The sequence below is a fragment of the Alligator mississippiensis genome, chromosome 2 (genome assembly GCF_030867095.1).
Source record: "Alligator mississippiensis isolate rAllMis1 chromosome 2, rAllMis1, whole genome shotgun sequence".
Classification (NCBI taxonomy): domain Eukaryota; kingdom Metazoa; phylum Chordata; order Crocodylia; family Alligatoridae; genus Alligator; species Alligator mississippiensis.
Genome location: NC_081825.1, coordinates 97,292,943 through 97,310,181, shown reverse-complemented (window position 1 = coordinate 97,310,181; position 17,239 = coordinate 97,292,943). Strand labels below are relative to the sequence as shown.

Genomic DNA, 17,239 nt, shown 5'->3' with positions numbered 1-17,239 from the left:
TCGATTAAACTCCTTGAGTGTTAAGCAGTAGAGGTTATTTTTTGTGTGCTTTAATAATTCTTGCTGATCTTCTGGGAACTTTCTTCTCATTACCAAACTCCTCCTTGAATGGAAGATGTCAGAACTGAACACAATGTGGCAGACTTGCTGATAACAGGCCAGCATGCCGGGCTTGGGAAAATCTTTATTGCGATTGGTGTAGCATTCTCACCAATCAGACGATGGCTGGGGTGGGGATTACCCCACCCCTACAAAGGGCAAGGTGGAGAACCCGGACTTGATTGAGGACTGCACTTTACAGGTCCGACAGCACTCCAGAGACAGAGACCCTGGAGGGAATAAAAGAGCAGTGTGCCCAGCACATGGGCAGATGCGTCAAGGGATGGAGATGAGAGTGGGGCTAAGAAGAGCTGGGGAGGAGCTGCTCAGAGGGCGGATGCTGCTGCCCTGAAAAGCCCCCGTGGACACCTCTCACTGGACAGGACAGGTGGACAGCTTCAACCCCAGTCGGTGCGCAGTGCGGGGCATGGGGTGAGACCCTGGGAGCTGTGTGAGACAGCTTGGGTTTCCAGCCACTCAGTGCAGAGAGCATGGTGCGCAGAGCCAGACCCTAGGAGCAAGGGTCTGCAACCCCTGGTGTGCGGCCAGGGCTCCCGATGCATGGAGCCAGCGAGACTCCAGTAGTCATCCACGGCAGCTTGAGATTCCAACTCCCGGCATGTGGTGGGGAACCCGGCACAGGAGATGCTGCACAGAGGGTCCAGGAGCTGATTGAGCCCCAGAGCCGCACAAGGTGGTCCGGGCCTCAACCCTGAGCAAAAGCCAACACCCCCACGAGCACACGACGGTGCTCTAGGCTCTGAATGGGGAGAGGCCCCGAAGCCAGAGGTTCCGGAGGCTCCTCGGAGCAAGAAGCCACTCACCTGAGGGGACGAAGAACCCCACCTGGGCATCGGATTTGTGAGTTGCTGGGGAATAGGGTTCCCACAGGGGAGGGGAAGTCCTTCTTGGCTAGAAAGGGGTTCCTGGAGAGGAGGTCCAGGGACAGTCCCTTCTGACTTTGTGGGCTGCCTAGGGGCTTGGTGTGAGGCACAAGGGGCAATAAGGTCTTCCCTCACAGGTCACTAGAGCATAATCCAGGCCCCAGGAGGGGACCTTGGGGATCCTTTTAATGGTTTAAAGTTACCTGTATGCTTATGTGCCTTATAGTGTGTGATACTGCGCCTTATATTTTGTGATGCTGTATCCTGTGAATTGTGTGCTTCTGTATCAGTAAAGAAACTAGCATCAGAGTGTAAAATCTATATTGAGGTCCTGCTGGGACCCCTCCCCATTACTTACTTGTGTTTACTTGTAACTTACCTGAACCCCAGTTGTGGTCATCCATTGTAGAGAAATAAGGTTATTAGTCCTATATTGTCTTAAATATCTGTATCAGTTGCATATTAAGTTATCTTTTAAGGTTCCCTGTAAATATTAATACATTGTATATAGTTAAGTTATCCCTTGTCCTGGCCTGACTCTAGAAGGAATAGAGGGAACCGGCTGATACTTTGCAGATCCCTCTCACAGCAATGCTGCCTAGCTACCTACCCCTTCTATTTGGAGGGGGGAGCACATACTTGGGTGTGCCCAGGTTACACAATATTCTAGCAACATTGAAAGACAAGGTTGAACATGAAACATGATGCATACAGGGACCACCAAAATAATTTCAGCGAAGTGTGTGTATGTGTCTATGTGGCTCACTGATACTGCTACTCCGGCACTGTGAGAGCAGCAATGGCAGCCTAGTCCCCAGAGTCCTGTTTTTGCTTAAGGTAGCAGCTGTCCTACCTTCTCTGAGACCGGTCCCACCCAGCACCATACGTACCTGTCAACAAGCAAAATGACCCCGCCAGATTATTGTATCAGAGTGTTAAGTGACGCAACCATTTGTAAATAGTGATGTGGTGGCGGAGTGTATCAGTAACTTGACCCATCATGCGAGCGGCTCGTGATCAGGGCGTGATCACCTGTGGTCTAGCCAACCAGAGACCACTTAATGGGCATGGCTGGCTGGCCAGCATGTCCATGGGTTCCAGAATGTACCATCAAGGGAGCTTTTTGATTGGGCAAAAAAGTTATATAAGGAACCGCATGCCCTGGCGCGGGGTCCCCAGGCTCCGACTCTCAGGACGGATTGATCACCCGTCTTGGGGCCTGGTCAGACCCCTAGGTCTATAGCAGAAGCTGCTCCGGTCACTCCGAGCATTATAGTTTACTGCATTGCCCTGTACTTTGTCCCAACCAGACATCGTACTTGTATACTGCAGTCTTCACCCGCCACCCACCGCTTGTCCCTTGCTGCTGTATATAGTTCATCGTCTCCAAGTTATATCACTCTTCAAGTTGTTTTGACAGTTCTGTAAGTAAATATCAAATTTTACTTCACACCTCATTGTTTGTGGTGTTTATCTTATCTCCCTCTCGCACTTGGCATCCCCGAGTGTGTCTGGGTTGGTGTCACCACCTGGTGCCGCACTTGACTTGCAACTGCGGCCGTTTCCAAAGCACCATCCGGGAACTAAGGCCCACAGTACCTAGACTCCTGGCGGCCCCGGGAGAACTTTTAGTATCAGGGCCCGCCTTTGCCACAGATAATTATGATGATAATACTTTCTTAAAACCATTTTCAGATCCCCTTTCCATCCAGGCCCCAGGCAGCTGCCCGGTTTGCCCATACCTGTGTCTTGCCCTGGCCCCTCCTGCATGAAAGACGGGGGGAGGAAGCTGCCCCAGGAAGATGGATTGCTGTGTAGATGGCTTCAAAACCACAAGATGGGGCAGAGCCTGTTATGGAGGTAGGCATGGCCAAATAAGGCTGTACTTAGGGCCTGAGGCCTTAGCATGTTGGTGCCCAATCCTCTATTGTTACAGCCTTGCCATTGGCTGGTACCTGGCTTCCCTGCTATCCAACTCTTAGGTCTGTGCTTCTGTGACCCTCCAAGGACTGGACTGCAGCCTGTGGCAGTGGCATTTGAGCCCTGCAGCTTTCCTTAACTTGTTTTGTTTTAAATCTTGAGCCCTGGAGGTTTAGGAGAAAAGTCCAGCTATGACCTTAGGAGTCTCAGAAAAACAAGCTGCAAATATCCCATGCCCCCTTAGGATCTAGTTTAAATCTCTTAAGGATCTCACCTGGCTTTGCTGGATAGTGTGGGCTCTAGACCTAAATAATAATCATCTAAATGATAATGCTAATTGGAAATGATGGCAGAGGCCTTTGGCCTGTTCCTTCTTTCTCCCCAGATACACAACAACAATAAAAAACTTGCATTATCATTAACAGGGATCCTGGTTTTCTCCGATTTAAAAAATAATCCCTAATTTTCAGTTAAGAAAAAGTAACCCCAAATCCACATTTTTTCATGATTTAAATGAAACACCACTAATCTATAACTACACATACACACACACAGTGGTTTTGTTTTAATAATAGAAAAATACGGATTTGGGGTTTTGTTTTGTTTTTTAAATCGGAGAAAACCAGGATCCCTGAATTAATATGCATAGCAAACATAATTAACCTAACAAGCATCATTGTAATAATTAATATTATTAAAATTGCAACGATGACTGTAACGAGACGATCCCCATGCGGGGTAAAAGAGGGAAAGGGGCCAGGAGGCTTCCCTGGCTGACCGCAGAAATCCAGGGCAGCCTAAGGGCCAAAAGGGGAGCACACAAAAAGTGGAAACGAGAGATCACCAAAGACGAATATACCTCCTCTGCTCGTGCTTGTAGGGAGGCAGTTAGGCGGGCCAAAGCTACCATGGAGCTGAGGATGGCATCCCAAGTAAAGGACAACGAGAAATTGTTTTTTAGATATATAGGGAGTAAAAGGAAGGCCCAGGGAGGAATAGGACCCCTGCTAAATGGGCAGAAACAATTGGTGACAGACAGGGGGGACAAGGCTGAACTCCTCAATGAGTTCTTTGCCTCAGTGTTCCTAAGTGAGGGGCAGGACAAGGCTCTCACTGGGATTGTAGAGAGGCAGCAGCAAGGCACCAGACTTCCATGCGTAGACCCTGAGATGGTACAGAGGCACTTGGAAGAACTGGATGCCTTTAAGTCGGCAGGCCCGGATGAGCTCCATCCGAGGGTGCTGAAGGCACTGGCCGACATCATTGTAGAGCCACTGGCGGGAATATTCGAACGCTCGTGGCGCACGGGCCAAGTCCCAGAGGACTGGAAAAGGGCCAATGTGGTCCCCATTTTCAAGAAGGGGAGGAAGGAGGACCCGGGCAACTATAGGCCAGTCAGTCTCACCTCCATCCTTGGCAAAGTCTTTGAAAAAATTATCAAGGCTCACATTTGTGAGAGCCCGGCAGGACAAATTATGCTGAGGGGAAACCAGCACGGGTTCATGGCAGGCAGATCGTGCCTGACCAATCTAGTCTCTTTTTATGACCAGGTTACGAAACGCCTGGACACAGGAGGAGGGGTGGGTGTCGTATACTTAGACTTCAGGAAGGCCTTGGATACGGTATCCCACCCCATACTGGTGAACAAGTTAAGAGGCTGTGACTTGGATGACTACACAGTCCGGTGGGTGGCGAATTGGCTAGAGGGTCGCACCCAGAGAGTCGTAGTGGATGGGTCGGTATCAACCTGGAAGGGTGTGGGCAGTGGGGTCCCGCAGGGCTCAGTCCTTGGACCGAATCTCTTCAATATCTTCATCAGTGACTTGGACGAGGGAGTGAAATGTACTCTGTCCAAGTTTGCGGATGACACAAAACTATGGGGAGAAGTGGACACGCCGGAGGACAGGGAACAGCTGCAGGCAGACCTGGATAGGTTAGACAAGTGGGCAGAAAACAACAGGATGCAGTTCAACAAGGAAAAATGCAAAGTGCTGCACCTAGGGAGAAAGAATGTCCAGCACACCTACAGCCTAGGGAATGACCTGCTGGGTGGCACGGAAGTGGAAAGGGATCTTGGAGTCCTAGTGGACTCCAAGATGAACATGAGTCGGCAGTGCGACGAAGCCATCAGAAAAGCCAATGGCACTTTATCGTGCATCAGCAGATGCATGACGAATAGGTCCAAGGAGGTGATACTTCCCCTCTATCGGGCGCTGGTCAGACCGCAGTTGGAGTACTGCGTGCAGTTCTGGGCGCCACAATTCAAGAGGGAAGCGGATAACCTGGAGAGGGTCCAGAGAAGGGCAACTCGTATGGTTAAGGTCCTGCAGACCAAGCCCTATGACGAGAGACTAGAGAAACTGGACCTCTTCAGCCTCTGCAAGAGAAGGTTGAGAGGCGACCTTGTGGCTGCCTATAAGTTCATCACAGGGGCACAGAAGGGAATTGGTGAGGTTTTATTCACCAAGGCGCCCCCGGGGGTTACAAGAAACAATGGCCACAAGCTAGCAGAGAGCAGATTTAGACTGGACATTAGGAAGAACTTCTTCACAGTTCGAGTGGCCAAGGTCTGGAACGGGCTCCCAAGGGAGGTGGTGCTCTCCCCTACCCTGGGGGTCTTCAAGAGGAGGTTAGACGAGTATCTAGCTGGGGTCATTTAGACCCAGCACTCTTTCCTGCCTATGCAGGGGGTCAGACTCGATAATCTATTGAGATCCCTTCCGACCCTAACATCTATGTAACAGTTGCAACCACTACTTTATTACATATTACTTATTCCAATTGCAATGATTATTAGTTACAACTGCTACTTATTACTTAAGATCATAGCAGTTGCAATGATCACTCTCACAATTGCAGCCGCTGTTATTACTGTTTACCATTATTACAATTGCAATGTTTGCTATTACAACTGCGACACCTATAGTAGTATTATTTATTACAATTACAATCACTATCGTTATTACAATAGCAATTAAGGTGTTATTTTTGCTCTTGATCCAGGAAAGAGAAGAGGCAGCTCACAGGGCCTAGCCACGGTTTCTAACACCCTGCAGTTGCCGCCAGAGCCCTTAGGTGCCAGCTGTGGCGGGTGAGGGGAACCTGCTTGCAACACCGCCCCCCCCCCAAAGTGGTTCAGACCCGGAAGCCTCACTTGGTTCAGCCCCAGAAGCCGATCACACTTCGCGCCCTCCGGCCACTAGAGGACACTGGAGGGAAGGAGGGAGCGAAAGCTCTGCAGCCGTGGCGTGAAAAGCTGCGAGATCCCGCGAGAGCGCGGCAGGCAGAACTCTCGCGTGACTCGGACTCTCGTATAATCTCGCGGGACGAGTGGCGCTCGGCCTCTTTGGCTCCGGGGCGGCACCATGGCGGTTGGCAAGAACAAGCGGCTCACCAAGGGCGGCAAGAAAGGCGCCAAGAAGAAAGTGTAAGTGGCGGGCCGCGGGGAGCCCGGTGGGCCGGGAGCCTGGCGCCGCGCCGGCAGGATGGCCGCGATGCCAGGCGGATTGCGGGGGCGCCCGGCGGGAGGCGGCGGTGGCGGCCGCGGCCGGGACGAGAGCGAGGCTGGGGCGTTCGGCCGGCGGCGCGTGCGCGCTCCAGGAGTGCGCTGGCCCTGCACGTGGCAGGGGCCCGGCGCGGTCAGTGCAGAGCCCTCACAGGGCCTGTGTGTCCCAGCCCAGCTAGACAAATTCCTGGCTTCCTGCTGCCCCGGCTAAACGCTAGCCTTGGTATATCGCTCTAGGAGTGAGATCTCAAGCTGCCGAGTGGCACTTTGCGTTGGTCCCCCCTTCCCAGAATAGCTGCAAGCCTGGCTCTTTTTCTTTCCTTGTCAGCCTGTATGAGATTGGGCCTTGCAAGTGTTTGTTGTTTTAATGCAGGGGTGCTCAGCCCGCGGTCCGGATCCAGTCTATAGAGCCATGTCATCTGGCCTGGGGGGCTCCCTACAGATTTGGAGACTTGGTGGCCACGGGGTGGTGGCAGTTAATGCAGCCACAACTCCCTGGAGCCAAATTCCTATGTCCGTGCAACTGGTTCAGGCCTGTGGACCAGATCTGGCCTGTAGACCAACCTGGCACTCATCTGGCCCATTGGGTAAAAAAAAAAAAGGTTGGGCATCACTGCTTTTGAATGCATCTCTGACTGGAGGGGACCTAAACCTGCATTACTAATACAGCACTGTAAGGTTTAGCATCTGTGATAAAGAAACGTGGTAATGAATACTTAGGCTGTACATGTTAAATGGGAGGGTCTGGCTTTCTGTCTATTTTTATATATGAAAAATAAGTGGGAATCAGCTTGTTTTTTTTGTTTGTTTGAAAATTAAGGGTCGATCCCTTCTCAAAGAAGGATTGGTACGATGTCAAGGCACCAGCAATGTTTAATATCAGAAACATTGGGAAGACACTCGTCACCAGGACCCAAGGAACCAGTGAGTGCTTAGTGTTGTTAAAGCATGCTAGTGCAGATAATGGAGCGCAGCACAAGTATTGAGTAACCTTAGGATTTGGGTGGAGATTTTTTAAAATTTATTTGTTTATTAATGTTTTGAGTTTTTGATTTGATTGTCTGCTGAAGGCCAGGCTTAAGTGCTGTCCCATTAAGAAGGAAAAAGTTAAAAAAAAAAAAAAACAAAACCCCCCCAATCCTTCTAAATAAACATCTCTTGACATGCAAAGTTAGCTGTTTGGTCTTGGTTGACAAACTAGTCAAGTTGTATGGAAGCATGTTGGCTGTTTTTTAGGAATTTTTATGGTTTTCTCTATTTGATTAGAGGAACCTCTTCAGATTAAGTTGCCCTAGTTAGGTATCTGATCAAGTATGACAGATGAAGTAAATCGAGAGGAGTACCTGTTAAAGGTTAGCATTTTGGGTGGGGAAATTACTTGTATGAATTTGAGGAAAAATAATACTAATATTTTGGGGGAGGGGACACACAGGAACTGCAAAACACCTTGTGGTCCTGACTAGCCAGTTACCTGCAAGCTTTTCATTGGAATGTGGGAGCAACAACTGCCTTTTGGTCAAGAGCATCTCAAGGGATCCCAGATAGTGCTGAACAGTTCTCCCCTGTAAAATGATGCCATACCTAGATTACTGCATTCTATTAAGGGCACCTCTGCCAGATATGAACAATGAAATTGGGACAGCGGCCACAAAACATTAGGATGGATTAAGTGCGAATTGGCTAAGCACTTGGGAGAGTAAGAATCCTGCCAATACTGCAATGTTGGAATATGAAGGAGTATATATTTATTGATCATGAGTATAGCAGTAATAGCATTTAAGGAGCACACAGTTCTTGCTCAGATGTCTTGCATATGTGAAAACTAAGTAATGAACTAGTTCCCAAGGAAACTGAAAGCTAGAAGGAGAGGATTCCCCATCAAGGAACAATGTTGCACACAAAGGTGTAAGTGTACAAGAAACTTTTTTTTTTTTAAACATGGGTTTTTTAATTTTAGGTCTTAGTTGTCTGTTTTTCTGTCTTTTCACCAGACTGTGTAAAAGCAACTTGTAGAAAGGCTGATATGTAATGCAGTTACTAATGGAGGCCTGTCAAATGAAGTTTCAAAACTGTTTTTTTCTTATTCCTTTTTAATCTTAACAAAAAATGTTATTTCATATGTATATAGAAATTGCCTCTGATGGACTTAAGGGGCGTGTATTTGAAGTGAGTCTTGCTGATCTGCAGAATGATGAAGTTGCCTTCCGTAAATTCAAGCTGATTACTGAAGATGTCCAGGGCAAAAACTGTCTGACCAACTTCCATGGAATGGACTTAACACGTGACAAAATGTGCTCCATGGTCAAGAAGTGGCAGGTAAGTAACGCTGATGTACCTTTGCAACTTCAGATACTATCATAGTAACACATTGCTTCTAAAAATCATACTAAAATAATAGCCTTTATAGCCTTACTTTTTCCATTAATAGAATAATAGCCTTTACACCATTCCAAATATCGTTTTCTATTAAGAAATGCAAGTGACACTAATGTGCTTCTAATTAAACTTGAGTAGAATTTCTAATCGCTTTGGAGCTTGTTATTGTAAAACTTAAAAATTTGTGGGGAAGGTGATTAACAGATCTTGAGTATTAGTTTAAGGCAGTGGTTTTCAACCCCTATCAAGTCTCAGGGCACCTTTTACCAACTTTTATGAATGTGGCAGTATCCCCAGTTAAGAACCATAGTTGTGCTGCCTCAACTTATCACAGTGGTTCTCAACCAAGAGCTGCCACTGCTGCCAGATAAAAGTGGTCCTGTGCCTTGTGTGCAGCCAGACTGAAAGGGCTGCAGCATCCATGGGCTTCTGCCTCAGTAGAGTTCTGTCAAAGTCCTTTTAGGAGCACTGGTTTGTGCTGCAGCCTTTTCCTTTTCAGCATCTCCTGGAAACGGGTGTACAGGTTGGGTTGAATTGTTCTGCATGCCTGTTTCCAGGAGGAGGAGGTGGGGAAGGTTGTGCAGCAAGCACAGGGCACTAGGGTGCTCTTAGCTGGGAGACGCAGACAGCAAGGTCCCATCACTCACGCAGGTTTCTAACCTGTGTACGGGACCTCCACCTGACACAGGAGGTGCATGGTCCCACTAGGGGGAATGCCATACTGGATCTGGTATTGGCAACAGGGGATGACATGATAGGGGACCTCAGATCGGTAGCCATTTGGGAGACAGTGATCACCTAATAATAGAATTCAACATAAGACGTCAAGTGGGTAAGGTAACTAGTAGGGTGAAAGTGCTAGACTTTAGGAAAGCTGATCTCAATTCACTCAGGCGATTAGTCAAGGACGCACTGCAGAGTAGGAGTTTTGAAGGGATGGGAGCCCAAGAAGGGTGGCTGTGCCTTAAGGAAACGATCCTTCGGGCACAAAGCAAGACGATCCCCGAGCGAGGCAAAAAAGGGAAAGGGGCCAGGAGGCTTCCATGGCTGACTAGAGAAATCCAGGGCAGCCTAAGGGCCAAAAGGGGAGCACATAAAAAGTGGAAACAGGGTGAGATCACTAAAGATGAATATACCTCCTCTGCTCGTGCTTGTAGGGAGGCAGTTAGGCGGGCCAAAGCTACCATGGAGCTGAGGATGGCAACCCAAGTAAAAGACAACAAGAAATTGTTTTTTAGATATATAGGGAGTAAAAGAAAGGCCCAGGGAGGAATAGGACCCCTGCTAAATGGGCAGAAACAATTGGTGACAGACAGGGGGGACAAGGCTGAACTCCTCAATGAGTTCTTTGCCTCAGTGTTCCTAAGTGAGGGACACGACAAGTCTCTCACTGGGGTTGTAGAGAGACGGCAGCAAGGCGCCAGACTTCCATACGTAGACCCTGAGATGGTGCAGAGGCACTTGGAAGAACTGGATGCCTTAAGTCGGCAGGCCCGGATGAGCTCCATCTGAGGGTGCTGAAGGCACTGGCCAACATCATTGCAGAGCCACTGGCGGGAATATTCGAACGCTCGTGGCGCACGGGCCAAGTCCCGGAGGACTGGAAAAGGGCTAACGTCCCCATTTTCAAAAAGGGGAGGAAGGAGGACCCGGGCAACTACAGGCCAGTCAGTCTCACCTCCATCCTTGGCAGAGTCTTTGAAAAAATTATCAAGGCTCACATTTGTGAGAGCCCGGCAGGGCAAATTATGCTGAGGGGAAACCAGCACGGGTTCGTGGCAGGCAGATCGTGCCTGACCAATCTAGTCTCTTTTTATGACCAGGTTACGAAACGCCTGGACACAGGAGGAGGGGTGGGTGTCGTATACTTAGACTTCAGGAAGGCCTTGGATACGGTATCCCACCCCATACTGGTGAACAAGTTAAGAGGCTGTGATGTGGATGACTACACAGTCCTGTGGGTGGCAAATTGGCTAGAGGGCCGCACCCAAAGAGTCGTGGTGGATGGGTCGGTCTCGACCTGGAAGGGTGTGGGCAGTGGGGTCCCGCAGGGCTCGGTCCTTGGACTGACACTCTTTAATGTCTTCATCAGTGACTTGGACAAGGGAGTGAAATGTACTCTGTCCAAGTTTGCAGATGACACAAAGCTATGGGGAGAAGTGGACACGCCGGAGGGCAGGGAACAGCTGCAGGCAGACCTGGATAGGTTGGACAAATGGGCAGAAAACAACAGGATGCAGTTCAACAAGGAGAAATGCAAAGTGCTGCACCTAGGGAGGAAAAATGTCCAGCACACCTACAGCCTAGCGAATGACCTGCTGGGTGGCACAGAGGTGGAAAGGGATCTTGGAGTCCTAGTGGACTCCAAGATGAACATGAGCCGGCAGTGTGAGGAAACCATCAGAAAAGCCAATGGCACTTTATCGTGCATCAGCAGATGCATGACGAATAGGTCCAAGGAGGTGATACTTCCCCTCTATCGGGCGCTAGTCAGACCGCAGTTGGAATACTGCGTGCAGTTTTGGGCGCCACACTTCAAGAGGGATGTGGATAACCTGGAGAGGGTCCAGAGAAGGGCCACACGTATAGTAAGGGCCTGCAGACCAAGCCCTACGAGGAGAGACTAGAGAAACTGGACCTTTTCAGCCTCCGCAAGAGAAGGTTGAGAGGCGACCTTGTGGCTGCCTATAAGTTCATCAGGGGGGCACAGAAGGGAATTGGTGAGCATTTATTCACCAAGGCGCCCCCGGGGGTTACAAGAAACAATGGCCACAAGCTAGCAGAGAGCAGATTTAGATTGGACATTAGGAAGAACTTCTTCACAGTTAGTGTGGCCAAGGTCTGGAACGGGCTCCCAAGGGAGGTGGTGCTCTCCCCTACCCTGGGGGTCTTCAAGAGGAGGTTAGATGAGTATCTAGCTGGGGTCATCTAGACCCAGCACTCTTTCCTGCCTATGCAGGGGGTCGGACTCAATGATCTATTGAGGACCCTTCCGACCGTAACATCTATGAATCTATGAATCTAGCTGCCCAAACCATGGCACCCATGAAGGGATCTTGCCCTAGTTGAGAATCACTGATTTAAGGAATGTTGCACTGGAGGTTCTGAGAAACTGACTGCTTCTTTGGTGCTAACCAAAAGGTTGAATTGCACGTTTAACTTTTTTTAGACAATGATTGAAGCCCATGTTGACGTCAAAACTACCGATGGCTATCTACTGCGCCTTTTCTGTGTTGGTTTTACCAAGAAGCGTAACAACCAGATCCGTAAAACCTCATATGCCCAGCACCAGCAGGTCCGCCAAATCCGCAAGAAGATGATGGAAATTATGACTCGAGAGGTGCAAACTAATGACCTGAAAGAAGTTGTCAACAAGCTGTATGTTTTGCTTTTTCATGTTTTATTTTTAACTGGGAGAAATAATTGCAATTCTATACTTCATTGGGTTTGCATAAGTTACTTGCATTGTCTCAAAGGAAGGAGGTTCACACTTTAAAAAGTGCTAATCCTATAAGATTATTATAAGCATTTGTGTGGACAGGTAGGGTGAAAAAATGATTGCTTGAGATTTTGGAAATAAAAAAATGTAAGTGACTAAATCAATAATTTATTGCCCTGTAAAATGACTTAATGAAGGTTGGCAGTGGATTCAACAACTTACTTTATATTTAATTGAGAATTAAAGAATGTCTCATTCTTTTCTTCCCCCTGCCCTTCTTTACCCTTCCCACAAAAGAAAGCTTGTTAATTACCATTTCTCACATGCGCACACATACTTGCACATACATGTACTGTCTGTGCTACAAGTGAAATTCACTGTTGGGTATAAATCTAAAATCAGAATTTTAGAAACTACCACACAGAAATCTTTTGGCAGACTTGAAAACTTTCAAAATATGAAGATGCCAGTAATTTTGTCAGACTTAGCAGTAGGTGTGTAAATGCACTCCTAAATATTTTTTGGAAGCTTTTTTAAAGGTGAGTAGGTTGTATAGTATTACTTTTTAAACCATTTGGCAGAAAAGATGTAGATCCTGCCCATGAATAACTACATATTTTATAATATAAAATCATGAAGATGTTGGTGAGCTTTGGTGTGCTGAATACTAGTCTTAATGAATTTCTATTTTAGGTGTAACACCATGTATTGCTAACACACAGTACCGAAGCTCACATACTGAAATATTATTTAACTTTTTCAGGATCCCAGACAGCATTGGCAAAGATATAGAAAAGGCTTGTCAGTCCATTTACCCTCTTCATGATGTGTATGTCCGCAAAGTCAAGATGCTGAAGAAGCCCAAGTTTGAGTGTAAGTTAACACCTCTGTGTATTGAGTTCTGACAGGTAGGACACCCTAAAGTAGTGTTAACAGATGCCAGGTTTCGTGTTCTTTGAACTGGGGGAAGTCCACAGAAAGCTTTATTGTATATTTAATTACTTAGGGGTAATAAACAGCTTTTCCTTTAGCTTTACTGCTGAAGTGTCCAAACTGTGAAGTCAGATAAATGATAATTTATTTTGCTATAGTTAGAATTCTTACTTGAACACAACTAAAAATACAGTGTTTTGTCTTGGGAATGAATGATGACAACATGTTTCGGTCCCAGATGATATCAAATGATATTACTTTCCCATTTTCTGACATTCCCACAAAATACAGGCTATTGGTTGCGTTTGTGTAACGAGAGCAATGCAAGTAGCTGGGTTTTGCAACTAGGCTCAGTTTATTTGAACCCATTAGAAAAATGAAATTGCACTAAATGGTCTAAGCTCACAAAACCAGTGCAGCTCCTTTGCGTGAATACATCTGGGATATGGATGATTTTCATTTGCCATGCTAAAAATTTCTTGAAGTGTGGTAAGGGCATATAGGCATTCGAGCATCTTGCTGTCTGGAGTGCTGCATAGCATGGCAAGGGCCTGTACTGCTAGCGCTTTGCAGCCAAGGACGATGGTATGCAGTGATCCCCAGCGTGCTTCCCCTCAAGCTTGTGGAGGTTCTCCAAGGACAGCTGAATGCAGAGGAAAGGGCTTTTGATGGCTGCCTGTAGAACGATACCTCCTGGGTCATCCTGCCCACCACTCCCAAGGTGTGCTGGGAGTGCACCTCTTCCATTTCCACGGCCAAAAAGGCTAATCAGTTTCACTTCCAGACTACAGTGGACCTCTGCTACCTGTGGCTCCTGATCCAGATTCCAGACCCCATAGGAAATAATTTTAGTGAAGTGAATCTTAGCTGATCCTCTTAAATAAGTGGAGGAACAAACAGAATAGGTCTATAGTTAAGCTTTATTTCCTAAGGACAGATTTTGATTAAGGGCACTAGTTAGTGAAGTTGTGGAAAAACAGGAGTTCAAGGAAATGAACGCAGAAAAGATTAGTATGTAAAGTCCAATGTTGGCAGGTCTGGCACATGCTGTACTCCTGCCAGCACAGTCGGAGCCTGCCACTACTGCTTCTGTGCTCATTCAGCTTATTGTGTTGGCAAGTGCCCACATAGATCATCTATCATTGATCACATTTGCCTCTCAAAAGTTCCCAGTTCAAAAATGCACAGGAAAAGCCCCCTGCTTGGTGCCCTTTCTCCAGCTTGGCTTGCTAGGTAATGGCAGAGATATTAATACAATAGGAACACGGGTATTTTTGGCAAGGCAGGAGCAGGAATCCACCTTGGAGACCCTGTGTTCCTTGGGCAGAAAGGACTTCCTCTTGCCGACAAGGAAACAGGAAGCAGTGCAATTCTGTAGTGATCTGTGAACCCAGCTCTGCCTCCCTGGGGCAGTAAGAATCATTTAAAGCGTTAACCCTTCATGGAACTACCATGTTTTAATGCAAAAACCTGCTTGAATGCCTGTATGGTCCCTTTGTACTGCACTAAAAGGGTGTATTTCTTGCTACAAATGTATCTGCTTAAGGCCATGGGAAGCCATTACAACAGGTGTTTAGACTAGATGTACATTAATATTCTGGTGTTTTAATTAGTTCACTGTTCTGTAGATAACATGGAATTAAGTCAGCAATTCGAGCATAACGCTTGTAATTTTATTAAATATATATGTTGCTTAATACTTAATACTTAAATATTACTACTTTTTTTCTTTTAAGTGGGCAAGCTGATGGAACTGCATGGTGAAGGTGGCGGTGCTGGAAAGCCTTCTGGGGATGAGGCAGGCACCAAAGTAGAGCGAGCCGACGGATATGAGCCCCCCGTGCAAGAGTCTGTCTAAAAATCAAAGTTGGATACAAAAATAAAAATTAATGTACAGAAGTAGTGCATCTATGTGTGGTAATACTAGAAACTGTTTACACAGGCTGTGGGGTATTTTTCATCATGAGTAGTGGTACTTTTGTCATGGTACTGACTGAATGTGACCTGTGCTTCATAACTGTAGCTTTCTTAGTGGAAGAGGTCTAGTCTGGAGCACACAACTGCTTGATACACTTCTGAAATTCATCCATTTTTTAACTGGGCCCAAGACTTACACATGTATGCTTCAACTTACTATTTGTAACCTTTCACTTGATAGCATCCTTTTCCCCAAGGCAATTTTGGTGTCTGCCTATAGATGAAATGAGGTTTTAAAGCCAGTTATTTTATTGTGGAAGCAAAGGTTTGTCCACAAGATTGTCTAAGGGGTCTGCAAATATGACTAGTATAATTCAAAAGAATGTGAATACCCACACTAACAATTCAAAGGGATCCACAAATGAAAAAAAGGTTGAAAACCACTGCTTTAAAGATTTAACAAAAATAGCCAACTTGTCCAAACTCCAGAAATGAAACAGTTTTTCATTTATCTGCTCTGTTTTGGAACTTCTAATGGAAGGTATGTGTAACACTCTAGTCATTCTTCAGAGCTTGGAACAGTGCTAATTAGATTTCTGGGGCACAAAAAACGGAAAAGTGTACAGCACTGCTTGGTAATAACTTCCTTCTGTCTGGAAGAATAGAGTCCAAACATCTTAATGCTGTTTAAGTTAAGCATGTGTGCTGTTTTATAATATAATCCGATCAGCTTCCACAAATAAACTGGACCAAAATTAATTGTTACAGTATCTCTTACATTTGAAGGTAAACTTTTAACAGAGCCAAAAAAAACAAACTCACACTTACCAATGTTACGTTGCTGGTACATACAGCATATTAAGAATACAATGCTATTGAAACAGCCTACTCTCTGAAACCAGTTGTATTGGTGTATTGTAGTGGTATTTGTTGCCTAAGGATTATTTTGTTTCAAAGAGGAAGGGAGCTGGATCAATATGCTCCCCTGTACAAATTTGAGGCTACCCACTGATAGATAGCCTGATGTATGACAGGACAGCAGTCTTCTCTTTGTTTTATGCGAGAGCATAGAAAGTTGAAGTTGCTTCAAAATTTGGAATGCTGACACGTGAAGGGGGGAAAAATGCACTTTAACCAGAAATGGAATCGCATTGACCCGTCTCCCCGGCATTTGTGTAGCTCCCATGCTTCTCTATACTTGTAAGAGCTGCATAGTTATGGTTGTGTTGAACTTGCTTTTCTTGATTTTCCTCAAGCTATGCAGGATTTTGAGAGAGATTACTGTTAACTCTCCAGTATATTGTCAAATATAAAAATGGATTTTTGTGTTCAAAATGAAGCCAGGATGAACCTGTATCTTTTTGTCTATCAGTTGGGGTGTTATCATTGGTTTCAAGTACACCTAACAGGATTTTTGCAGCATAGGCCTGGAAGGCACAGCTAGGACCCTTTAAGTCCAGTCCCCTGGAATCATTTACCCAAAAAATCCTAATGGTTGTCTACTTCAATACCTTTCACACCACAGTCCACAATAAAAAAAAAAAAAAGTTGCCCTGCTGTGTGTCAAGGGTGAAAAAGTAGGGGAGGTGAAATAATTTTTGTCCCTTGTTTTTTACCTTATCAAAATCTAGACAATCATCAGCCCAAATTAACATCTCGTGAGATCTACAGGTCAACTGTCCAATCGGATTCCCCAGCTCTTCTCATGAAGAGGTGTTTACAAATCTTCGAATGAACAGCTCAGAGTTCATGCTTCTGTCTTGCAAACACAATCAGGAAGGGAAACATTTTTCTTAGCCCAGCAGTTGGAGCCATTGTTAGTTACTTAATATCTAATTCCCCAGTTATAGCTTTATTTTGGAAAGAGGGTTTGCTGGTTCTGGACTACTGGAGCATACAATTAGTATCATAATTTGAACACAAAAAGATCAAATTACTATACCAACTATACCCTGCAAAATAAATCTCGGGTATTTATTTTATCAGATCCCTGTTGAGATTGTCCTAGTATCAAATTACTACCTGAGGGCGTGTGTGAACCATATGTTTTAAAATGGGAATGGAGCAAAATGGGCCTAAAAGGAAATAACTAACTTATCTCTGCTTAACCATATTGCTTGGCGCTCTCTTATGTGCAGAAAGTTTCCATTGAGAAACCACTCAACA

General features: G+C 46.2%; 1 protein-coding gene and 1 non-coding gene across 2 annotated transcripts; both read left to right on the top strand.

The window, feature by feature from the left end:
- The first annotated feature begins 6,219 nt into the window (after nt 1-6,219).
- On the top strand, nt 6,220-15,055 carry RPS3A (ribosomal protein S3A). The gene is made up of 6 exons (XM_006262649.4): nt 6,220-6,330; nt 7,229-7,332; nt 8,537-8,724; nt 11,954-12,162; nt 12,987-13,096; nt 14,893-15,055. The coding sequence occupies exons 1-6, from the start codon at nt 6,269-6,271 to the stop codon at nt 15,012-15,014; spliced, it is 795 nt and encodes a 264-aa protein (XP_006262711.2). The 5' UTR covers nt 6,220-6,268; the 3' UTR covers nt 15,015-15,055.
- Nucleotides 13,364-13,433, top strand: LOC132248929 (small nucleolar RNA SNORD73). The gene has a single exon (XR_009460400.1). It is a non-coding gene; the product is annotated as a small nucleolar RNA SNORD73 (small nucleolar RNA).
- Nucleotides 15,056-17,239: the final 2,184 nt, after the last annotated feature.

Coding starts and splice junctions, on each gene's coding strand:
- RPS3A (XM_006262649.4), top strand. CDS start 6,269: ATGGCGGTTGGCAAGAACAAGCGGCTCACCAAGGGCGGCAAGAAAGGC. Junction 7,333..8,536: donor CACCAGGACCCAAGGAACCA/GTGAGTGCTTAG, acceptor ATATGTATATAG/AAATTGCCTCTGATGGACTT. Junction 12,163..12,986: donor AAAGAAGTTGTCAACAAGCT/GTATGTTTTGCT, acceptor TAACTTTTTCAG/GATCCCAGACAGCATTGGCA.